At 42.7% G+C, this 20,062-nt stretch overlaps 1 protein-coding gene across 1 annotated transcript in view; it reads right to left on the bottom strand.

Annotated features, from left to right (window-relative positions):
* Window positions 1-20,062, bottom strand: part of Sh3rf3 (SH3 domain containing ring finger 3) — a 314,320-nt gene that overhangs the window by 77,555 nt on the left and 216,703 nt on the right. The window contains exon 4 of the mRNA XM_021175059.2: window positions 9,491-9,850. Within this exon, the coding sequence (XP_021030718.1) occupies window positions 9,491-9,850 (360 nt within the window). The remainder of the gene's footprint in view (window positions 1-9,490; window positions 9,851-20,062) is intronic.

The raw sequence follows: 20,062 nt of genomic DNA, 5'->3' as shown, positions 1-20,062 counted from the left end.
CTTGCAAACTTTATAAGCCCCAATATAGGGGAATGCCAGGGCCAAAAGAATGGGAATGGGTGGGTAGGGAAGTGGGGGGCGCTATGGGGGACTTTAGGGATAGCATTGGAAATGTAATTGAGGAAAATATGTAATAAAAATATTAAAAATCAAAAAAAAAAACAAAAAACAAAGTGACTGTCCTGTCTATTCATGTTCATGTAAGTGCCCTTTGCCGTGTTCACACAATGAGAAAAATTACCTAATAATGAGTTACTAAAACACGCGCCCTTCACTAAGTGATGAAACAGTGAACCTTTTGCCAGTCTTATCCAAATGATTTGAAAAGCAAGTATATGAGATTCTTCCCTTAAGCTGGTGTGTATTTATGATGCACAGTACTGGGTCTCATAGGACATTGTCATGCAGATGCAGTATGTATCTGACCACATTTCTTCCTTTCAATCCCTATAGTTTTACATGTCCTTTTATGTCCCACATACATACCTACAACATATATACTTACATAGCATATATATACATATATATATATATATAAAACACCTAAGATCAGCTAATGATATAAAATATGCCCATATTATTTGTATCTGACTTAATTTGGTAATACCACATTTCCAGAGGCATCCATTCCCCTGCAAACAATGCAATTCCATTCATGTGAATGAAATTCCATTATATGTGTGTACACATATCACACTGTTTTCATTTATCTGTTGATGGGTGTATAAGCCGGTTCCATCTGGTTATTGTGACTTGTGCAGCAATGAACCTGGATGTGTAAGTGCCTCTGTGATATATTATAGCAAATACTCAGGAGAGCTGGATCATGTGACCATTTTGTTTCAGCTATTTTATTATTATTATTATTATTATTATTATTATTATTATTATTTTAGAAGTCTCCATGCTGACCTCCACAGTGGTTGGACTAATATAAATTTTCATCATTATAAAATTCTATAAGAATTCTATTTTCTCAACATCCCTGCCAGCATTTGTAGAGGTATTTCCTAACTGCAAATCTGACAGAAGATTAATATCTGGGCTAGAATATACAAAGAACTAAAAATAACTAAATACCAAGAAATCAAACAACCCACTCAAATAAATAGGAAAATGAGATGAATAGGCAGTTCTGAAAAGATGAAGGGCCATATAAATGGCCAATAAACATGAAAAAAAATGTTCAACATCACTAGCCATCAGCAAAATGCAAATTAAAGATAAATTAAGATTCCCTCTCACCCCAGTCTGAATGGCAATCATAGGAAAACATCTGGACTTTTAATGGTGGAGTCAGCCCAAATAGCTTTTACGTCAATATTTTGGTTGACAGACTTCTGCCCCCAGCAGAATAATGACACATGACTGCTACCCCATTATTCACACAGAGCTGCGTGCTCTGACCTCTGCTGAGAGCAGAAGGAATTCTACAGGGTACGAATGTAAGCAGGATGGAATCAGAGGCAGACATCTCTCAGCTGCACCCTCTGCATGGCCATCAGAAGGGACCCAGAGCTCACAGGAGAGCCGGGAGTGACAGGAGCTGTCTGCTCACAGAAGGGCAGCCTGAGTTTTATGCATCTCGTTATTTTGTATGCATGTAAGACATTCAGTAAAGTGTGCTGTTGACAGTTCACAGGGCTCACCCAAGAAGAAAGCTAATGTGTGCGAGCCCATTTATGGGCTAGGCACACACAGGACACAGAGACAAATGCGCTTAGACCCTGCCCTGAAGGACCTAAAGGTCTTTGAGGGTAATAGCCATATCCACAAATCAGACTCCATGGCAGACACACAAAGTCTGGAAGGCACAATAGCAACACAGGGATTAATCAGTGACCCATCAGCACAGAAAGCAGCAGAGATGAAGGGATTATTTCAAATTGTTGCAAGAAAGGTGATTTTTACATATGATTATGCTTCTGCATGTTAGCAGTAAGTGAATGGCCAAGACAAGTTACAGTGAGAAGGGATTCCTAGAGTTGTGGATGGTAGGTGGGCAGTGGGTCTATAGATGGAGCATAGGCTGCGTTGGTTGAGGTTAGAAAGGCAACCTGGGGCTGAGTCTCACAATGTCACGGGAGTATCTGCAGAAGCAGAAAGGCTGGACTTGGTGCATGGGTATTCAGGGAGGCACTGAGGGTATGGAGTCTGCAATTTGGAAGATGAGATATTGGTTTGGCATTATATTATTATTATTATTATCTTTGTATTATTAGAGACATATATGGAATAAAGGCACAGAGTAATGTGAAGAAAGGAAGTGATTTATCTAGCATCCATTGAGTTGAGGCACCTTTCCAAATGAAGCCATCATGCAAGTGAGAAGGTAGCTAAAAGTAAGTATAGTCAAGTATATACCTTGGAAGCATAAACCAGTGAGGGTGTGTGTAGTGGGAAGATACATATGCATCTGTGCAAGACAGACAAACAGACATGGAAAGTACTCAGACTGAACCGGATGGGGCAGGGGAAGGGATGCCCAGAAAGTCATAAAGTTAGCAGTGTCAGATGCTAATCAAGGGTCTGGAAGGATGATAAACAATCAGGAACTGTGATGGTACAACAGAGGAAGATGGTATAGGGCGGCTGCAGGTTGTCAAGCACGTCAGCATGAGGAGGCGACGTGCTCCTGGCAGGAGCAGAGCAGATAGTCCTTGGAAGCAGTGCTAGAAGATGGGGCAGAGAAGGGGTCACCTGTGTCCCACTGAAACTCACACTGCCCTCTCGTCCCACAAAGCCCCGGAGAAGCAAGCAGCTAAACTCAGGCTACCTGCTGCATCAACAGTGGGAGGAGCCCTACATTCTTCCCAGCCTACCCTCCCTTCTCCCAGTGCCCTGCCCCTCCCATGGTCTGACTCCAGAATGAGTCTCAGAGATGCCCCTCTCAAACCCACTGAACTTCCTGTTCTGGTTACTGGGTGCCAGGAAGCAAGCTGCTGGTCTGAAGAGGCACCAGGAGAAGGACCATGAATCCCCGTCTCCCAGCCTTTTCTGCTCCTGGCACTGGACTTCAGGATAGGACACCAGGGTCTGCCTACTCCAAGCCTTAACCTTACAGTATGACCACTCCCCCCACACCCCATCTCCCCTGTCCCTTAAAACAATGGTTCTTTCTTCTTGCTCAGCAGTAATATCAATGAGGTCTTAGCCTAAAGTCCTTTTCTAAAAATGGCCAGCTAGAAAGTTTTGTTTTTATAGTGCTGGAGATTGAGCCCAGGTCACACCCATGCTAGGTAACTGAACTATAACCTGAGTACTAACAAGTCAATGCTGTAAATACTTTAGTCCATGTGGGGCCCTTGGATTCCTCTATCTCTCCCAGCACCCTGCTTTGAGTTGTTGTTTTAAAGTTCTTAAAAATATCAAAGAACTGAACCAGGCCGTGGTGGCCACCCCTTTAATCCCAGAACTTGAGAGGCAGAGGCAGGTGGATTTCTGAGTTCGAGGCCAACCTGGCCTACAGAGTGAGTTCCAAATATATATAAATAATATAGTGTGTGTATATATATACATATATATGTATATATATATAAATAATGTATGTGCATGTATATATGTATATATATATATATATATATATATATATATATATATATATGTAACTGGGAGGTAGTGACACATGCCTTTAATCCCAGAAATCAGGAGGCAGACCTCTGAGTATGAAGGCAGTCCATCTAATCTATGTAGTGAGTTCTAGGCCAGCTATGGTTAAATAGTGAGATGCTGCCTCAAAAGAAATAAAAGACCCTGAAAGAAAACTCACAAACAAAAATCAGAACTGAGGTTGTTTCATAGTTGGTTAAAGTTCTCGCCTAGCATGCACAAGCCCTAGGTTCATTCCCCAGAACCAAATAAAGCTGGTGTAATAGAGGACGCCTGCTATGCCAGCACTTGGGAGGTGGAGGCAGGGGGATCAGAAGTTTAAGATTATCCTTGGGTATACAGTGGGTTCAGAGCCAGCCTGGGATACATGGAACCCTGTAAGTAAATAAACAAATAAAATAAAAATCATCTATAGTGTGTGGGTTATGCAAAACTATCTCGCTAGACCCTCACATAACACTTAGATAATTATGGGCTAAGCCACTAGTTCTAGCTATAGAAACAATCACCGGGGAGTCAAGAACTCCCAGAGGAATTTCCAGGGACAATCTTCCCCTTTCTCCCCACTGTCCATGAGAAGAGCCTTGCAGTGAGAGACTTGTTGGGATCAATGGAATGAGCATCCAGGGAGAGTGTGTTGCTCAAAGCTAGGCGGTAAGAGGTGAGGCTGGTTGGTCTACATGCCAGCAAGCCCTTCTAGCTTGGGGGTCAAAATTAGGAACAATTCTGAGTCCATTAAAAAAAAATCTGGAGTCAGTCCCAGCACTACTGGCTACCCGGGTACAGAGAGCTGGGAGTCCTCTGCCCTCAGTACAGCCTGACCAAGTAGCACACTTCCCTTTCCTTCTCCCCGAGTCTGGTCTCAATGGTTGGAATGAGTCTACGTTTGGCATGCTATTTTAGATCACACTGTGCACACCATAGAAGAGAATCCGTGAAGGAGGTGATGGAGCACAGCCAGCAGGGACTGTCCCCTGTCTTTGTGTCTATGGTATGAGCACAGAAACAAATCCCATTGTCTTTTGTTGAAAGCCAACAGGCTCCTTCCCCTAGAGCCCAGTGCATGGGAGAGGAAAGGTTTTGGGGTGAGCGGGCCATTCCATTGTTTCTAGCATTGACCTGGTTTGAGCACTAAGTCCTGGGTCGATGGGGACCTTCACCCCCAGGCCCAGCAGAGCAGCAGGTATCCATCTGGTACTTAGAGCTGGAGGAGTAGCTCAGGCATGCTCTATAGCAAAGCCAGGATTTGGGAGAAATCCAAAGTAGCCCCTAGGTTGTATGGCGTTCTCTTATTGGACATCAGAGAGTCAAGCTAGGGGAAGGGGTCTCTGACTTAGGTAGCCTATCCCCCCAGTAAACCGGTTCAGAAATCCTGGCAGCTGGCCATATCTGGTGACATATGCCTATAATTGTAGCACTTAGGAGACAGATGAAAGGATCAAGAGTAGCCAGCCTGAGCTACACAGAAAGCATGAGGCTAACTGGAGTTACCTAAGTAAATTTCGTATCAGAGAAGAAGAGGCAGGAAAAACAAAACAAAACAAACAAAAAACCTGCTGGGAGCTGGCACTATTCTGGGGGAACTGGTATCTGAAGTTTCTCCGTCCCAGGTGACAGTGAGATACTGCCCCAAAGTGGAATTCAGCAGTGGTCCTCAGTTGCCTGTGGTGAGGCAGGAGTATAAGACCAGTCTGGCCTGGTTCTCTCTAGTTCATGGCTGACAGGGTTAGGTAGTTTACAGGGTGTTAAGGTTCTGAGGCTCGGCTCCATGGTAGAAGGCAGTAACGGGTGATATTAGTTCTCTTACTCCCTCATGTACAATCAACCCCTTTCCGGAGCTCCAGGGAGCACAACACCTAAACCCAGAGAGAACTGGAAAGCAGCTGAACCAAAATCAGTGCAGCTCCTGAGCCTTGGGAAGAATTCTCCCACGTTGTGGGCTGGCGATCGAGCCTCTACTCTCTGAGCAGCAGGTCCACTCTTACACATCCTGTGTGCAACTGCCATGGTGAGGCATGGCGTCACTTCAGCTAACAGTCAAGGAAACGGAGATTCCTACAGAAGACTCCAGGCATTTCCCCAGATCTGTTCAGTGGGGTTGTACAACCATAGCAACTCTCCAAAGGAGAAAACCAGAGAGGAGCCCACCGCTCTACCTTGTCCCTGCCCTCCATTGCTCTGTGCCTGAGGGAGAGAGATGGGAAGGGTGGTCTTGGTGGCTCCCCTAAGTGGTAAGGTAACCTGCGGTGCAGGGAGAGGAGAAATGATCAGGAAGTCAGGAAGTGCAGTCACAGCTGGAGAAGCCACTTGGAAGAGGCCACAGTCAGACAGCTCTGCCCCCAGAACCTTCAGGCTTCACAGTGGTGCTCAGACCATTCTGTCTCAGAAACATGGGGACCCCTGCTGAGCTTTCTTTAGTCTTTTCTGTAGAATCCACAGCCCTGCTGCTTCCTTTCATCTTTTCAAAATTTTTTTTCCAATTTTTTACTAGGTATTTTCTTCATTTACATTTCAAATCTATCCCAAAAGTCCCCCATACCCTCCCTAGCCTGCTCCCCTACCCACCCACTCCCACTTCTTGGCCCTAGTGTTCCCCTGTACTGAGGCATATAAAGTTTGCAAGTCCAATGGGCCTCTCTTTCCACTGATGCATATGCAGCCGGAGACACGAGCTCTGGGGGTACTGGTTAGTTCATATTGTTATTCCCTCTATAGGGTTGCAGACCACTTCAGCTCCTTGGGTACTTTCTCTAGCTCCTCCATTGGGGGCCCTGTGTTCCATCCAATAGCCGACTGTGAGCATCCACTTCTGTGTTTGCCAGGCACCGGCATAGCCTCATGCTTCCTTTCATCTTAAGGTAGCAGAGACCAAGCGAGGTTAACATTAGCTACCATGGATGCTCTGTGCATGTGTGGATTGGGCTTCATCATTAGCTACCATGGATTCTCTTTGCATGTATGAATCAGGCTTCATCATTAGGCACCATGGATGCTCTGTGCATGTGTGGATCAGGCTTCATCATTAGGCATCATGGATGCTCTGTGCACACGTGGATCAGTCCTGCAATTACTTCACTTCTACTCCAGGACTTTAGGATGAAGTCACTTAATCAGCAGCAAAACCAGCTCAGGTTTCTGCTGCTCTTTCTGACAGAAGGGTCTCTTTATCCACCTTTATCTACTAGCAGTGAGCCCTATAAGATGTGTTCCTGTCAGCCTATTTTATTAGTGACCCTTCCTGGAGCCGGCCTGGCTGCTAGCAGAATCCAATATGGTGTCCCCCAAGTAGGTTCCATGATAGCTGGTTGTTTCTAGAGCAGACACCTGTATGGACTGTTCTATGGAATACAGTCCAGTGGTCAGTGGGGGTTCAGAATTCATCAGCATCAATCAGCACATCCCTTTTCAGAAGAAACCACGATCCTGAAGAACTTGAACCTAACAGCCTGGGACAATGCCCTGGAGGCAGGAGAGAGATGCATACACCCATTAGTCAGTGAGGATCCCGGATGACAATCCTGTCCTTTCCCTCTTCCATCCTCCCCAGAGCCCACGGGCTCATCAGTCAGTTAAGGGGTCTTGAGTTAACAGCCTGACCAGACATCTGGGCTTTAAGGGGAGAAAGGATTGATGGCTGTGGGTCACTTACTGAGCCCCAAAGTCGAGCTGCTTACTGTGGACTATGGAGAGTGAAGCAGCAAGCAGCCTTTTCTCTCTGCCCAAGATGTCTGTCTGTCTGTGTTGGTATATAACTGGGGAGCAGAGATGGCTACTACCAGTTGCTATGCCCTCATAGGAATTTAAGAACAGCAAGCACTTATCAACAGCCTGAAAGGATTAATCCCATGAAGGAGGGTGGTAGGGCCACGGGTCAAGTCAGGTAACATCACCTTTTATTTTAATAGAAAACATGCCAACAGTCCTGTGCTGTTTCTGTAATTATTTTTTTTTTTATTGTCAACTTGACACAACCCAGAGTCACCTGGGAAGAGGGGCTGGCAATTGGAAACTTGCCTTGGTCAGATTGCCTGTGGCTATGTCTATAAAAGACTGTCTTAACAGATGACTGATGTAGGAGGACCTAGCCCACTGTGGGCGATGCCATTCCTATGTGGGTGGATCTGGGCTGTATAAGAAAGATAGCTGAGCATGAACTAGGGAATGAGTGGGAGAGAGAGCCACTAAGCAGAATTTCTCCATAGTTTCTGCTTCAGTTGCTGTTGTGTTCTAATGCTGACTTCCCTCTATGACGGGCTGTGACGTGGAAGTATAAGATAACAAACCCTTTCTTTCCTTAAGCTGCTTTTCATCATGGTGTTTATCACAGCATCAGAAAGCAAACTAGAACCAGGCCCAAGGACCATTCCATGACCAAAATGTGTGCGGGCAGAGGAGCTGGAAGTCAAGAACAACAAAACTACAGATACCAAAAGTGCCTGCTGCAGACCATGGCCTCTGCCTGAGACAAAGCCAACATGGGTGTGCTGATTAAAAAGTATACGCCAGTATGTATGGGTGTTTTTGTATGTGTATAGGTTGTTTGTAAGTATGTGGTGTTGATGTGTGTGCACAGATGTGCATACATGAATAATATGCATATGATGTGCAGTTGTAGTTTTCAGCTGAGGTAGCATCTCCAGCAGAACTACAGTTCTCCAGAAGTTCAGTGTTTTCACTTCATTTGTTAGGGTCTATGTGAGGCTCGTCTCTTTAACTTGGAGGCAGAGGCAGGCAGAATGTCTACGACTGTAAAGCCAGCCTAGGCTTCATAATGACAGAGTGAAATACCCCATCAAAAAGAAATGTATTTATTTCATTTTATGTGTTGTATTGTTTTGCTTGCATGCAAGTTTGTATAGCATGTGTGTGCCTGGTCATAAGAGGTCACTAGATCCTCTGGAACTGGAGTTACAGATAGTTGTGAGCCACCATGTTGGGAATTGAAAGTGGGCCCTTTGCAAGAGTCATACATGCTCTTAACTGCTTGGTCACCTCTCCGACCCAGTATAAAAGATGATTCTCCATATAAATTGCTTATTGGTTCCTTCCCAAGTGTAGCCATGTACTGACGCCATCTCTCTGAAGCATGCCCATGACAGTCAGAGGTGGCCCTGGAAAGAAAGTAAAGCAGGCCAGGCAGATGGACCTTGGGGTAAGAAGGTATGGAGCAGGCAAGAGCTGGCCCTCCCCCATTCTAACTATGCACAGACGCCTTGTCCTGGAGTATGCTAAGCTTGGAGGCCAGTGGCTCGCTCCTCCAGGAGACATGCTACCTACTTCTCAGTCTTAGCAGAAATTTGATGGTGCAGGAGAGACCCCTCCTCCCTTCCTGGCATTCATAAAGGAGAAACTTTCCAAGACTGACAGGTTTCCTGGATTTCAGGTAATTATTGCTCTATGTTCTTTAAGCATATTATTTTGGGTACTTAAGTCTACAAATAGACTAGTGGAAATATAATAAATGTTTTATTTAGAAATAGAAAGACCTATAGAAAGAATGGAAGAGAAGGTCTGAGCAGTGTGGTTCATTCTGGTTCTCAGATCTTGTCCCTTCTCTACTGGGAGGAACATCACAGAGTTGCTCAAAATGTCACACCCAAGACTCTTCTCAGGACAAACATACTGAGCATCAATAAAAAAGGAATGTCCAAGATGACTGAATATCACTCCAATGCTGTATCCAGGAATGACTGATAACCACCTCACACATGGAGGCCACCATGCACATAGTTATAAGGCCTTTGATGCCAACCAGTCGCCTATGAGGAGAGACACCTAGTTCTAGTGTGGCTTCCTTTAGGATAGCTCAGGAATCCAGGACTCAAGGTATAGAGGTAGAATAGGAACCATGGGAATCATGGACACAGGCTCTGGGAATTACCTGGGTGGGGACAGTGCAGGACAGATGGGCAAGCTCCCCAATCCTGGCTGCGGCGCGCGGGTCACTGGAGCTGATCAGCACCGGAGCACTAATTTCCATGGAATGCCTGTGACTGGCAGCCTGTGAGGATTTGTGTGTCACGCTGAGCGCGGTGAAGGAGTGGCGCTTCTTGGCATTCTTCTTGCTGTCCACGCGTCGTTGAAAGGCACTGACTGCCCCTGAGCTACTTAGGGTGGGACCAGGGGCCACACTGGCTACTGTGCTGGGGTCAGAGGACAAGAGGGCATCGTAGTTGTATGCAGTAGTGGCAGCAGGGCACAGCTTGTCCATCTCAATGAGTTGCTTGGCAGAGTCGTTGAGCTAGGTGGGAAATATAGAGAGGAAACATCATTACATAAATGTCAGCTACCCCACACCCTCCTCTCTGTCTCTCAGCCCTGTCCGGAGCTCACACATGGAAAATGATGTGTTTATGAGGTCAGAGCTTCCATTTGTGGTTTCCACCATGAGTTTGTACAAGAAAGTAGAAACATAGGCATGGGTTTCCTTGGAAAGGTTTCTGGAGATCACTACAAGGAACAGAAGAAAGGAAGGGCCTTCTAGGGCTGCTGCCACAGCCCTTGTCTTTCTCAGTGGGTTGGCATTTCTTCACACTCTATAGCTCCCATGGCTGAGGGAGTGAGCATCTTCAGAAAACTCTGGGCATTTTGATTCACACCTGGTCTGGTGTCCTGGAGATGCTCATCAATCAGTCACGTGAGGCTAAAGGGACTGAGAGGATATACTGACTGAGTGCCTGTCTTGTTTATCCAAGGTTGTATGTACCGAGATAACGCAGCAAACAAAGACTTGCTTTAAACCACTTTCTCTGCTAGAGTGCCTCAAAATGCCCAGAGGTTTCAGAAGATGCTGGCTGGCTCTGGCTCTGCGGATCTGAGATAGCACCCAATTTCCTGCATTTTTTTTTCTCCTTTAAAACAGATTTTTTAAAAAAGGCTCCACATATATGGGAATACCCGCAGAGGCCAGAAGAGGGCACCAGCTCCCCTGGAGATGGAGTTATATGCAGTTGTGAGCCATCTGACCTGAGTGCTAGGGACCAAACTTAGGTCCTCTGCAAAGCAGCAAGTGATCTAACTACTGAGCAACCCCACCACTCATTTTCTCATTTTTATTAGTTCATTGAGACTTTCATGTGATTTATTTTGATCACATCTACTCATTTCTTCTTATTCCTCCCAGATTCAACTTCCAACTCTGTGTCCCACTTAAAAAAAACAAAAACAAAACAAAACAAAACATCAAGTACAAGTTTGTGTTGTGCATATACTTTAGATGTGTGGCCTTCCACTGCAACATGGTTGACCATGCTAGGGTTTGGTAGGGCTTGAACTTGTGCCGGTCATGAGCATGCTGTTGCAGCTGCTCTGCATTCAAATGCTCTGTTGTATCTGGGAAACAGATTTCTTCTAGTCATCCACCCCCACTGGATTTTACAATTTTCTTCCATTCCATCTTCTGAAATGATCCCTAAGCCTGAGGAGAAGTGGATGTCATATAGACATCCCATTTAGGACCAGGAAATCTCAGTCTCTCATTCTCACGTTGACCAGTTGTGGGGTTCTGTGTTAATCAGCATTTACTACAAAAGGCTTCTCTGATGAAGGCTGAGAGTCGCACTAAACATATAGGTAGACAAGGAGTCATCAGGAGTTGGTTTAATACTATGTCTATTTACAAAACAATATAAATATAAGCAATATAAGTAGGTTCTACAGTTCTTAGTCTAGATAACAGTGACAGGTGTGGCTTTCAAGTTGTGGAGTGGACTTGATGTCCAATCAGAAAGTGGTTGGTTCCTCCCATGACACTCATGCCACGATTGCACCAGTGAGCATGTCTTGCCAGGCCAGTCATCACAGATGCTCACAGTGTTTACAGCTCGGTAAGACTGATGATCATCCTACCCGTCTGGTATCATGCACAGCACCTTCAAGCACTCTAAATGCTAGCCAACAGGGATGAAATTACAGGAGAGTTCGAGCTTGACTTCTCTGTGCTCTATGACCCTAGAAGGGGATGTCTTTAGCAATGTGGTATTATTGTTACGTTCTAGAAGCTAGGTTAATTAAGAACACCACCCAACAGTAGTCAGTGATGTTTGGGGCTCAATGGGAACCTCACTGGCCAACAATTCCAAAAGAAATAATCCATTTCTGGTGCTGAGCTTTTTATTTGTTAGCTTGTGGTTTCTAGTAGGAGATTACTACCACTTTCTAGGGTAACTCTATATAAACTGTATTTATATGTGTGTATGCATAGATTTTAGGAAGCTTCTATAGTAGTAGGTTTCCAATGACTGTTTCAAAATGTCTTTAATGTTTGTTATTCCTCAACACCTGATTTATTTAACTCATCTTATTCTACTATTCCTCTTTAACATCTATACCACTGAACTTTATCTCCCTCTACTAATGTCTTCTTTCCTTCATGACCCCTAATTTATTTCATGACTTCCATGTAGATTCCAAATGGAACACACATATCTGAAAATTCAAAGTGCATTCACAAGTGAGAGAAACTGTTAGGTTTGTCTTCTGGGGCTAGGTTATCTCATTTGCCTGAGAATTCCATAATTTTATTTTTTAAATATTGAACTCCAAAGTATAAATGATGAAGCAACCAACTTTTTGGTTAAAGGTGAGACTATGTATCTATGTCCCCCTTCTCAGTGATGGGATCTTGTATGTGCTGTCACAGTCTCTGTGAGTCCGTATGAGGGCGTTCCAGTCCTGTTGCGTCTGGAAGCTGCTGTTCGCATGGAGCCACCCACCACTTTTGACTCTTACAGTCTCAGTCCTCCTTCACATGGGTCCATGAGTCTCATGGGAGGAGTCTGATAATGGTATCCCATATTGGCCTGAGTGTTTTAAAGTCGCCCATTCTCTTCATATTGACCAGTGTGGCTCTCTTTGTTAAGTTCCACCCACTGCAAAGAGAAACTTCTCTGACTAGGGTTGCGCAATGCTTTCCTCTACTGCTTAGATCAATATGTCATGAGAAGTCATTACATTGCTATGTGCATTTAGCAGAGTAATAGCAGATTTCCCCCTAGGTTTTTGACATATCTAGTCTCAGGTTCGTGGCCACTTTAGCAGTGTCATTTATGGGTTCTATCTAATGGAGTAAATCGAACAAAAAGTGGTTGGTTACTCCCACGACATTTGTGCCACTGTTGCATGAGAATATTCTGCAGGCAGATCACTGTTGTGGGTCGTAGGGTTTGTAGCTGAGTGAAATACATTTTTATGTTTTCCCTCTAGTAGCATTCAAAGTATCTTCCAGAACTTGAAAACTCGTCAGTCGGGGTGAAGGTTTTATTTAGACACAAGTTCAATATCTCTATGTTTAATTACATTAGTAAGTTGGGTCTTCAGCAATAGGGTTTCATCATGAGGTTATGGAGAGCAACAAATAGCCTTGGCAATTTGTGATGTTTGGAGGGATTTCTATGGGACCCTTTTGGTCAATGAAGCAACAAGATGTAGTTTGTTCCTGGCACTGGATATCCTACTTGATGATTTTACACACACACACACACACACACACACACACACACACACACACACACACACACANACACACACACACACACAGAGCTACACATATAATAACTTCATTTAAATTATTTTCATATGTGTATATATTTTTGGGAGTTTCTACAGAAGATGACCTCCTCCCTCTTGGTCCCTTACTAGCTACTTAACTTCTGTGGTATCATGCTGAAACACATATATCTAGCTTAAAAGTTAATAGCCACAAGAGATATCATACTAAGTTTGTGGGGCTTTTGGGGGGGGTGTGTGGGTCTGGATTACCTAACTCATGATGATTGTTTACCTGCAAATTTCATAACTGTATTTTTCTTAACAGTGGAATAACAACATTCCATTGTAAAATTGTACCATATTTTCATCATCCATTTAGTTGATGGACTGTTCCAATTTCTGGATATTGTGAATAGAGCATCAGTGAACATGGACGAGCAAGTGTCTCCACAGAAACACAGAGAGTCCTTTGGGTGCAGAGCTGCATTGTGAGCTACAGCAATCTCCAGGAACCCCACACTAAATTCCATAGTACTCTACCAGTTTGCACTCACACTAACAATGAATAAAATTTCCCTTTTCCCTCCACCTCACCAGCACATACTATCATTTGTTTTATTGACCTTGGCCATTCTGACTGGGATAAGACAAAAGCTTAAAGTACTTTCAATTTCTCTGTTAGCTACAATTGTTGACTGTTTCAGTGTTTCTTAGAAATTTGTGTTTTATATTTTGAGAACTGTCAGTTTGGTCTTTTTTTTTAATAAAAATTTTCTATTGAATATTTCATGTATTTGCATTTAGTATGCTTTAAAGTTTTACTACAATAAAATCAATGAAAACACCACAAGTAAAATGCATATATAATTATATATAATTATTCAACTTAAAGATATGTTATGCAAGAAGTAACAGGATAATCAGGAGCCAAACAGTATTAAGATACGATGGGGCTAAGAAGAGCAAGAAGACAAGAGTGGAACTGTAACTTTAAACTTCAGATAATGGTGTACTTTTCTTTGTTGCTAACTCCATTGATCTACAAATTTTGTTGGTTTTCTTCTAAGAAGCTATTTGGGATATTAATAAAGCGGGGCTTGTTACTTGTAACCAGGGTCATTGTTGGATCTCAGATATATTTCTTTTCTTAAAATTAATTATTCACTTTATATCTCAATATCAGCCCCCCTCTCCTCCTACCCTCCCTCCCCCCTCTTTTTAGAAGGGAAAGCCCTCTCTGGGTACCCTCTCCATCCCCTATACATCAAGGTGCTGCTGGATTATGCTCATTCTCTCCCACTGAGGCTAGACAAAAAGGTTCATTTAGGGAGTGGGATCCACAAGGCAGGCAGGCAGGCCATAGGCTCAGGGACAGCCCCTGCTCCAGTTATTGGGGGGCCTGCATGAAGAGCAAGCTGCTCATCTGCTGCATATGTGCAGGGGGCCTAGGGCCAGCCTGTGCTTGGTCTTTTCTTGGTGGTTCGGTCTCTGGGAATCCCCAAAGGTCCAGGTTAATTGACCCTGTTGGTCTTCCCATGGAGTCCCTGTCCTCTTGGGGACCCCCAATCCTCCCAACTCTTCCTTAAGACTCCCTGAACTCTATCTAATGTTTGGCTGTAAGTCTCTGCATCTCCTTCCATTGGCTGCTGGTGGAGCCTCTCAGAAAACAGTTATGCTAGGTTCCTGTCTTGCATCCTTTTGGGTATGGGTTACCTCACTCAGGATAACCACCATGTGGGAGATGGTGCATTTTCTCTGTTGTGCACTTCTGGCTTTATTTTGTCAAAATATCAGGTATCTGTGGATGTGTAGCTCTATGTCTAGGTCTTTAATTCTATCCCACTGATCAATGTGTGCAATTTATGCAAATATTATGCTGTTTCTATTACTATAGCTCTGAAGTACAACCTGAAATCTAAGATGGCGATAGATCTAGCCAGTTTTCTCGTCAAGACTGATTTAGCTGCCCTGTGTTGTGATTCCATATGGAGTTGAAGATTCCTTTTTTCAATTTCTCTTAAGAATTGTGTTGCAATTTTGATGGGCATTTTGCTGAGTCTGTAGATTGCTTTTGGGTAGGAAGTCCATTTTTATACTATTAATCCTCCTGACCCACAAGCATGGGGCATTCTTTCCATCTTATGGTGTCATCTTTAGGGTTTTTTTTTTCCTTCAATGTCTTAAAGTTTTTATTGTACAAGTTTTTCACTTTGAGGCTATTATGAAAGATGTAGTATTCCATGATTTCTCAGTATATTTGTCATTTGTATATAGTAAGGCTACTGATGTTTATATGCTAATTTTGTATCCCACTACTTTACTGAAGGAGTTTATCAGCTGGTTGAGCCTTTAGGGTCTTTTGCATGCCATCTGTGTCATAGTTTGGGTTTGACTCCTGTGAAGAGGCACTAGGATGAAGGCAACTCTTATAAAGCACAGCATTTAATTGGAGCTGGCTTATAGGTTCAGAGGTTTAGTCCATTAGAATCATGGCAAGAAGTGTGGCAGCATGCAGGCAGACCTGGTGCTGGAGAAGGAGCTGTGAGTTCTGCATCATGATATAAAGGCAGCCAGAAGCCTGCAGGGCTCTTCTGCAGGCAGCTAGTGAGAGGGTCCCTTCCACACTGGGCAGAGCTTCGGAGCCCACACCCATGATGATGTGCTTCTTCCAACAAGGTCATATCTACTCCACTAATGCCACACCTTCTAATAGTGCCACTTCCCATGGGCCAAACATACTCAAACCACCACATTCTTTGAAAGGATATTTTGACTTCTTCCTTTCCTATTTAAATCTCCTTTATCTCTTTCTTATTACCCTAGATAATACTCCAAATTCTATATTGAACAGTTATAGAGGTAAAGGACAACCTTGTTTTGTTCCTGATTTTAGTGGAATTGCTTTTAGTTTCTCTCCATTTGGCCAGTGGCTTGCTGTAAACTTCCTTTATTATATTTAGATATGTCCCTTGTATCTCTTGACTCTCCAGGACTTTTTTTCTTTTCTTTTTTTTTTTTTTTTTTGTAATCATGAAAGGATGTTGGATTTTTGTCAAAGGCCTATCTGCATTTAATAAGATGATTTTTTTTTCCTTTCAGCATGTTTATGTGGTAGATTAAGATCACTGATTTACAAATGTTGAACTACCTCACATCTGTGGGATGAAGTCAACTTGATCATGGTAGATAATCTTTTTGATATTTTCTTAAATTCAGTTTGCAAGTTTTAAGAATTTTTGTGTCTCTCTTTATAAGGGATACTGGTCTATAATTTTCTTTTATTCTTGGTTCTTTTTGTGCTATCGAGGTGTAGTGTCTTCTTAAAAGAATAAGAAACGTTCTTTGAGTTTCTATTTTGCAGAATAATTTGACATATATTATTGGTAGTTCTTTGAAGGTGTGGTAGAATTCTGCGCTGAATCCATCTGGCCCTGGGATTTTTTTGGTTGGAAGATTCTTAATTACTGCTTCTATTTTACTAGGAAATTTTTAGTCTCTTTAAGTTGTTTATTTTTATCTTTATTTAACTTTGGTAGGCTATATAAATCAAGAAATTCATCCATTTCCTTTAGGAGTTCCAGTTTTATGGAATATATAATTTAAAAAATAATTGAGTTCCTTCCAGTTTGCATCTGCACCCATGAGCAGATCCTGTTTCCAGCCTCCCCACCCCACCAACAATGAGAGACAGCTCATTTCCCAATAATTCTGACACCCACAGGCTTACAAGTGAGTCCCCCAACCTGCCTCAATACCTGGCCTAATTGAGACACCCACAGGGGCCCAGAGGACACAGGACCTCCCATCTGGCCAGAGACACATCAAGTATGCTCGGGAGCAGATCCTGTGCTCCAGTCCCCACCCAACTCCATTCACACCCAGAGACAGATTGACCCCCAGGAGTTCTAACACAGCCAGGCTCACAAATCAGGATTTCTGGACCCCTTCTAACACCCAGAGATAGCCTGACCCAAGGAGGCCCAACATAACCAGGCTCACAGGAGGGGCAGGTTCAAGTCAGAGATAGCAAGGCCAGTTAACAACAGAGATAACCAGAGGGTGAGAGGCAAGTGAAAGAACATAAGCAACAGAAACCAATGATACTTGGCAACATCAGAACTCAGTTATCCCACCACAGCAAGCCCTGGATACCCCAACACACCTGAAAAATAAGCTTCTGATCTAAACTCCCATCACATGAAGATGATAGAGGACTATAAGGAGGACATAAATAATTCCCTTAAGGAAACACAGGCAAACACAGGTAAAAAGGTAGAAGCCCTTAAAGAAGAACCACATAAACCCCTTAAAGACATACAGGAAAACACAAACAAACAGGTAAAGGAATTGAACAAAACAGTCCAGGATCTAAAAATGGAAACAGAAACAATAAAGAAATCTCAAAGAGAAGCAACCCTGGAGATGGAAAACCTAGGACAAAGGTCAAGAGTCACAGATCACCAACAGAATAAAAAAGATAGAAGAGCCGGGCATGGTGGCGCACGCCTTTAAGCCCAGCACTCAGGAGGCAGAGGCAGGCAGATTTCTGAGTTCGAGGCCAGCCTGGTCTACAAAGTGAGCTCCAGAACAGCCAGGGCTATACAGAGAAACCCTGTCTCAAAAGAAAAAAAAAGATAGAAGAGAGAATCTCAGGTGTAGAAGATACCATAGAAGGCATTGACACAACAATTAGAGAAAATACAAAGTGCTAAAAGCTCCTAACCCAAAACACCCAAGAAATTCAGGACACAATGAAAAGACCAAACCTAAGACTAATAGGTATAGAAGGGAGCAAAGATTCCCAATTCAAAGGTCCAGTAAACATCTTTAACAAAATCATAGAAGAAAACGTCCCTAACCTAAAGAGAGAGAAATACCCATAAATGTACAAGAAGCCTACAGAACACCACACGGACCAGAAAAGAAATTCCTCCCATCACATAATAATCAAAACACCAAATGCACAGAACAAAGAAAGAATATTAAAAGTGGTAAGGGAAAAAGGTCAAGTAACATATAAAGGCAGATCCAGCAGAATTACATCAGACTTCTCAACAGAGACTCTAAAACACAGAAGATCTTGGGCAGATGTCATACAGAACCTTAGAGAACACAAATGCCAGCCCAGGCATTTGCTATACCTAGCAAAACTCTCAATTACCATACATGGAGAAACCAAGGTATTCCATAACAAACCAAGTTTACACAATATCTTTCCACTACACCAGCCCTAAAGAGGATAATAGAAGGAAAACTCCAACAGAAGGAGGGAAACTACATCCAGGAAAAAACAAGAAAATAATCTTGCCACAACAACCCCCCAAAAAGAGAGCCACACAAACATAATTCCACCTCTAACAAACAAAAATAACAGGAAGCAACAATCATTGGTCTTTAATATCTCTCAACATCAATGGACTCAGTCCCCCAATAAAAAGACATAAGCTAACAGACTGGATACATAAACAAGAACCAGAATTTTGCTGCATACAGGAAACACACCTCAGTGGCAAACACAGACACTACCTTAGAATAAAAGGCTGGAAAAAGTTTCCAAGCAAATGGTCCAAAGAAACAAACTGGAGTAACCATTCTAATATCCAAAAGAAAAAAAAAAAGACTTTCAACCAAGAGTTATCAAAAAAGATGGGGAAGGACATTTCATATTCATCAAAGGAAAAATCCATCAAGAGAAAGTCTCAACTTTGAACATCTATGTCCCAACTATAAGGGCATCAACATTTGTAAATGAAACATTACTAGAGCTCAAAGCACACAATGAATCTCAAACAATAATTGTGTGATACTTCAACACCCCACTCTCACCAAAGATCATAGAAACAGAAACTAAACAGAGACACAGTGAAACTAAATAGAGGTTATGAACCAAATGGATTTAATAGATATCTACAGAACATTTCACCCTAAGACAAAAGATTATACCTTCTCAGCACCTCATGATACCTTTTCCAAAATGACAAATTGTACACAAAACAAGCCTCAACAGATACAAGAAGACTGAATTAATCCCATGCATTCCATCAGACCACCACAGGCTAAGGCTGGTATTCAATAACAACAAAAACAACAGAAAGTCCACATACTCATAGAAGCTAAACAACTCTCTACTCAATGATAACTTACTCAGGGAAGAAATAAAGACGTTTTACAATTTAATGAAAATGAAGGCACAGCATATCCAAACTTATGGGACACAGTGAAAGTAGTCCTAAGAGGAAAACTCAGAGCTCTGAGTGCCTTCATAAAGAAATTGGAGATATCATACATTAGCAGCCTAACGGTACATCTGAAAGCTCTAGAACAAAAAGAAGCAAATTCACCCAAGAGGAGTAGATGGTAGGAAATAATGAAACTCAGGGCTGAAATCAACCAAATAGAAACAAAGAGAATTATATTAAGACTCAACAAAACTAGGAGTCAGTTCTTTGAGAAAATCAACAAGACAGAGAAACCCTTAGCCAAACTAACTAGAGGGCACAGAGACAGTATCCAAATTAACACACTCAGAAATGAAGGGAGCTATAATGACAAAAATGGAAGAAATTTAAAAAATCATCAGATCCTACTACAAAAATCTATACTCAATAAAACTGGAAAATCTAGACAAAATGGCTGATTTTCTAGACAGATACCAGGTACTAAAGCTCAATCAGGATCAGATAAACCATCTAAACAGTCCCACAATACCTTAAGAAATAGAAACAATCATTACCAGATGCCCCTCAACAGAGGAATGGATACAAAAAAATCTGGTACATTTACACAATGGAGTACTACTCAGCTATTAAAAAGAATGAAATTATGAAATTCCTAGGCAAATGGTTGGACCTGGAGGGCATTATCCTGAGTGAGGTAACCTAATCACAAAAGAACTCACATGATATGTACTCACTGATAAGTGGATATTAGCCCAGAAACTTAGAATACCCAAGATATAAGATAC

This window comes from Mus caroli, chromosome 10, assembly GCF_900094665.2.
Source record: "Mus caroli chromosome 10, CAROLI_EIJ_v1.1, whole genome shotgun sequence".
Classification (NCBI taxonomy): Eukaryota; Metazoa; Chordata; class Mammalia; order Rodentia; family Muridae; genus Mus; species Mus caroli.
The sequence above is the reverse complement of the archived record's forward strand: the minus strand, read 5'-3'. Positions and strand labels throughout refer to the sequence as shown.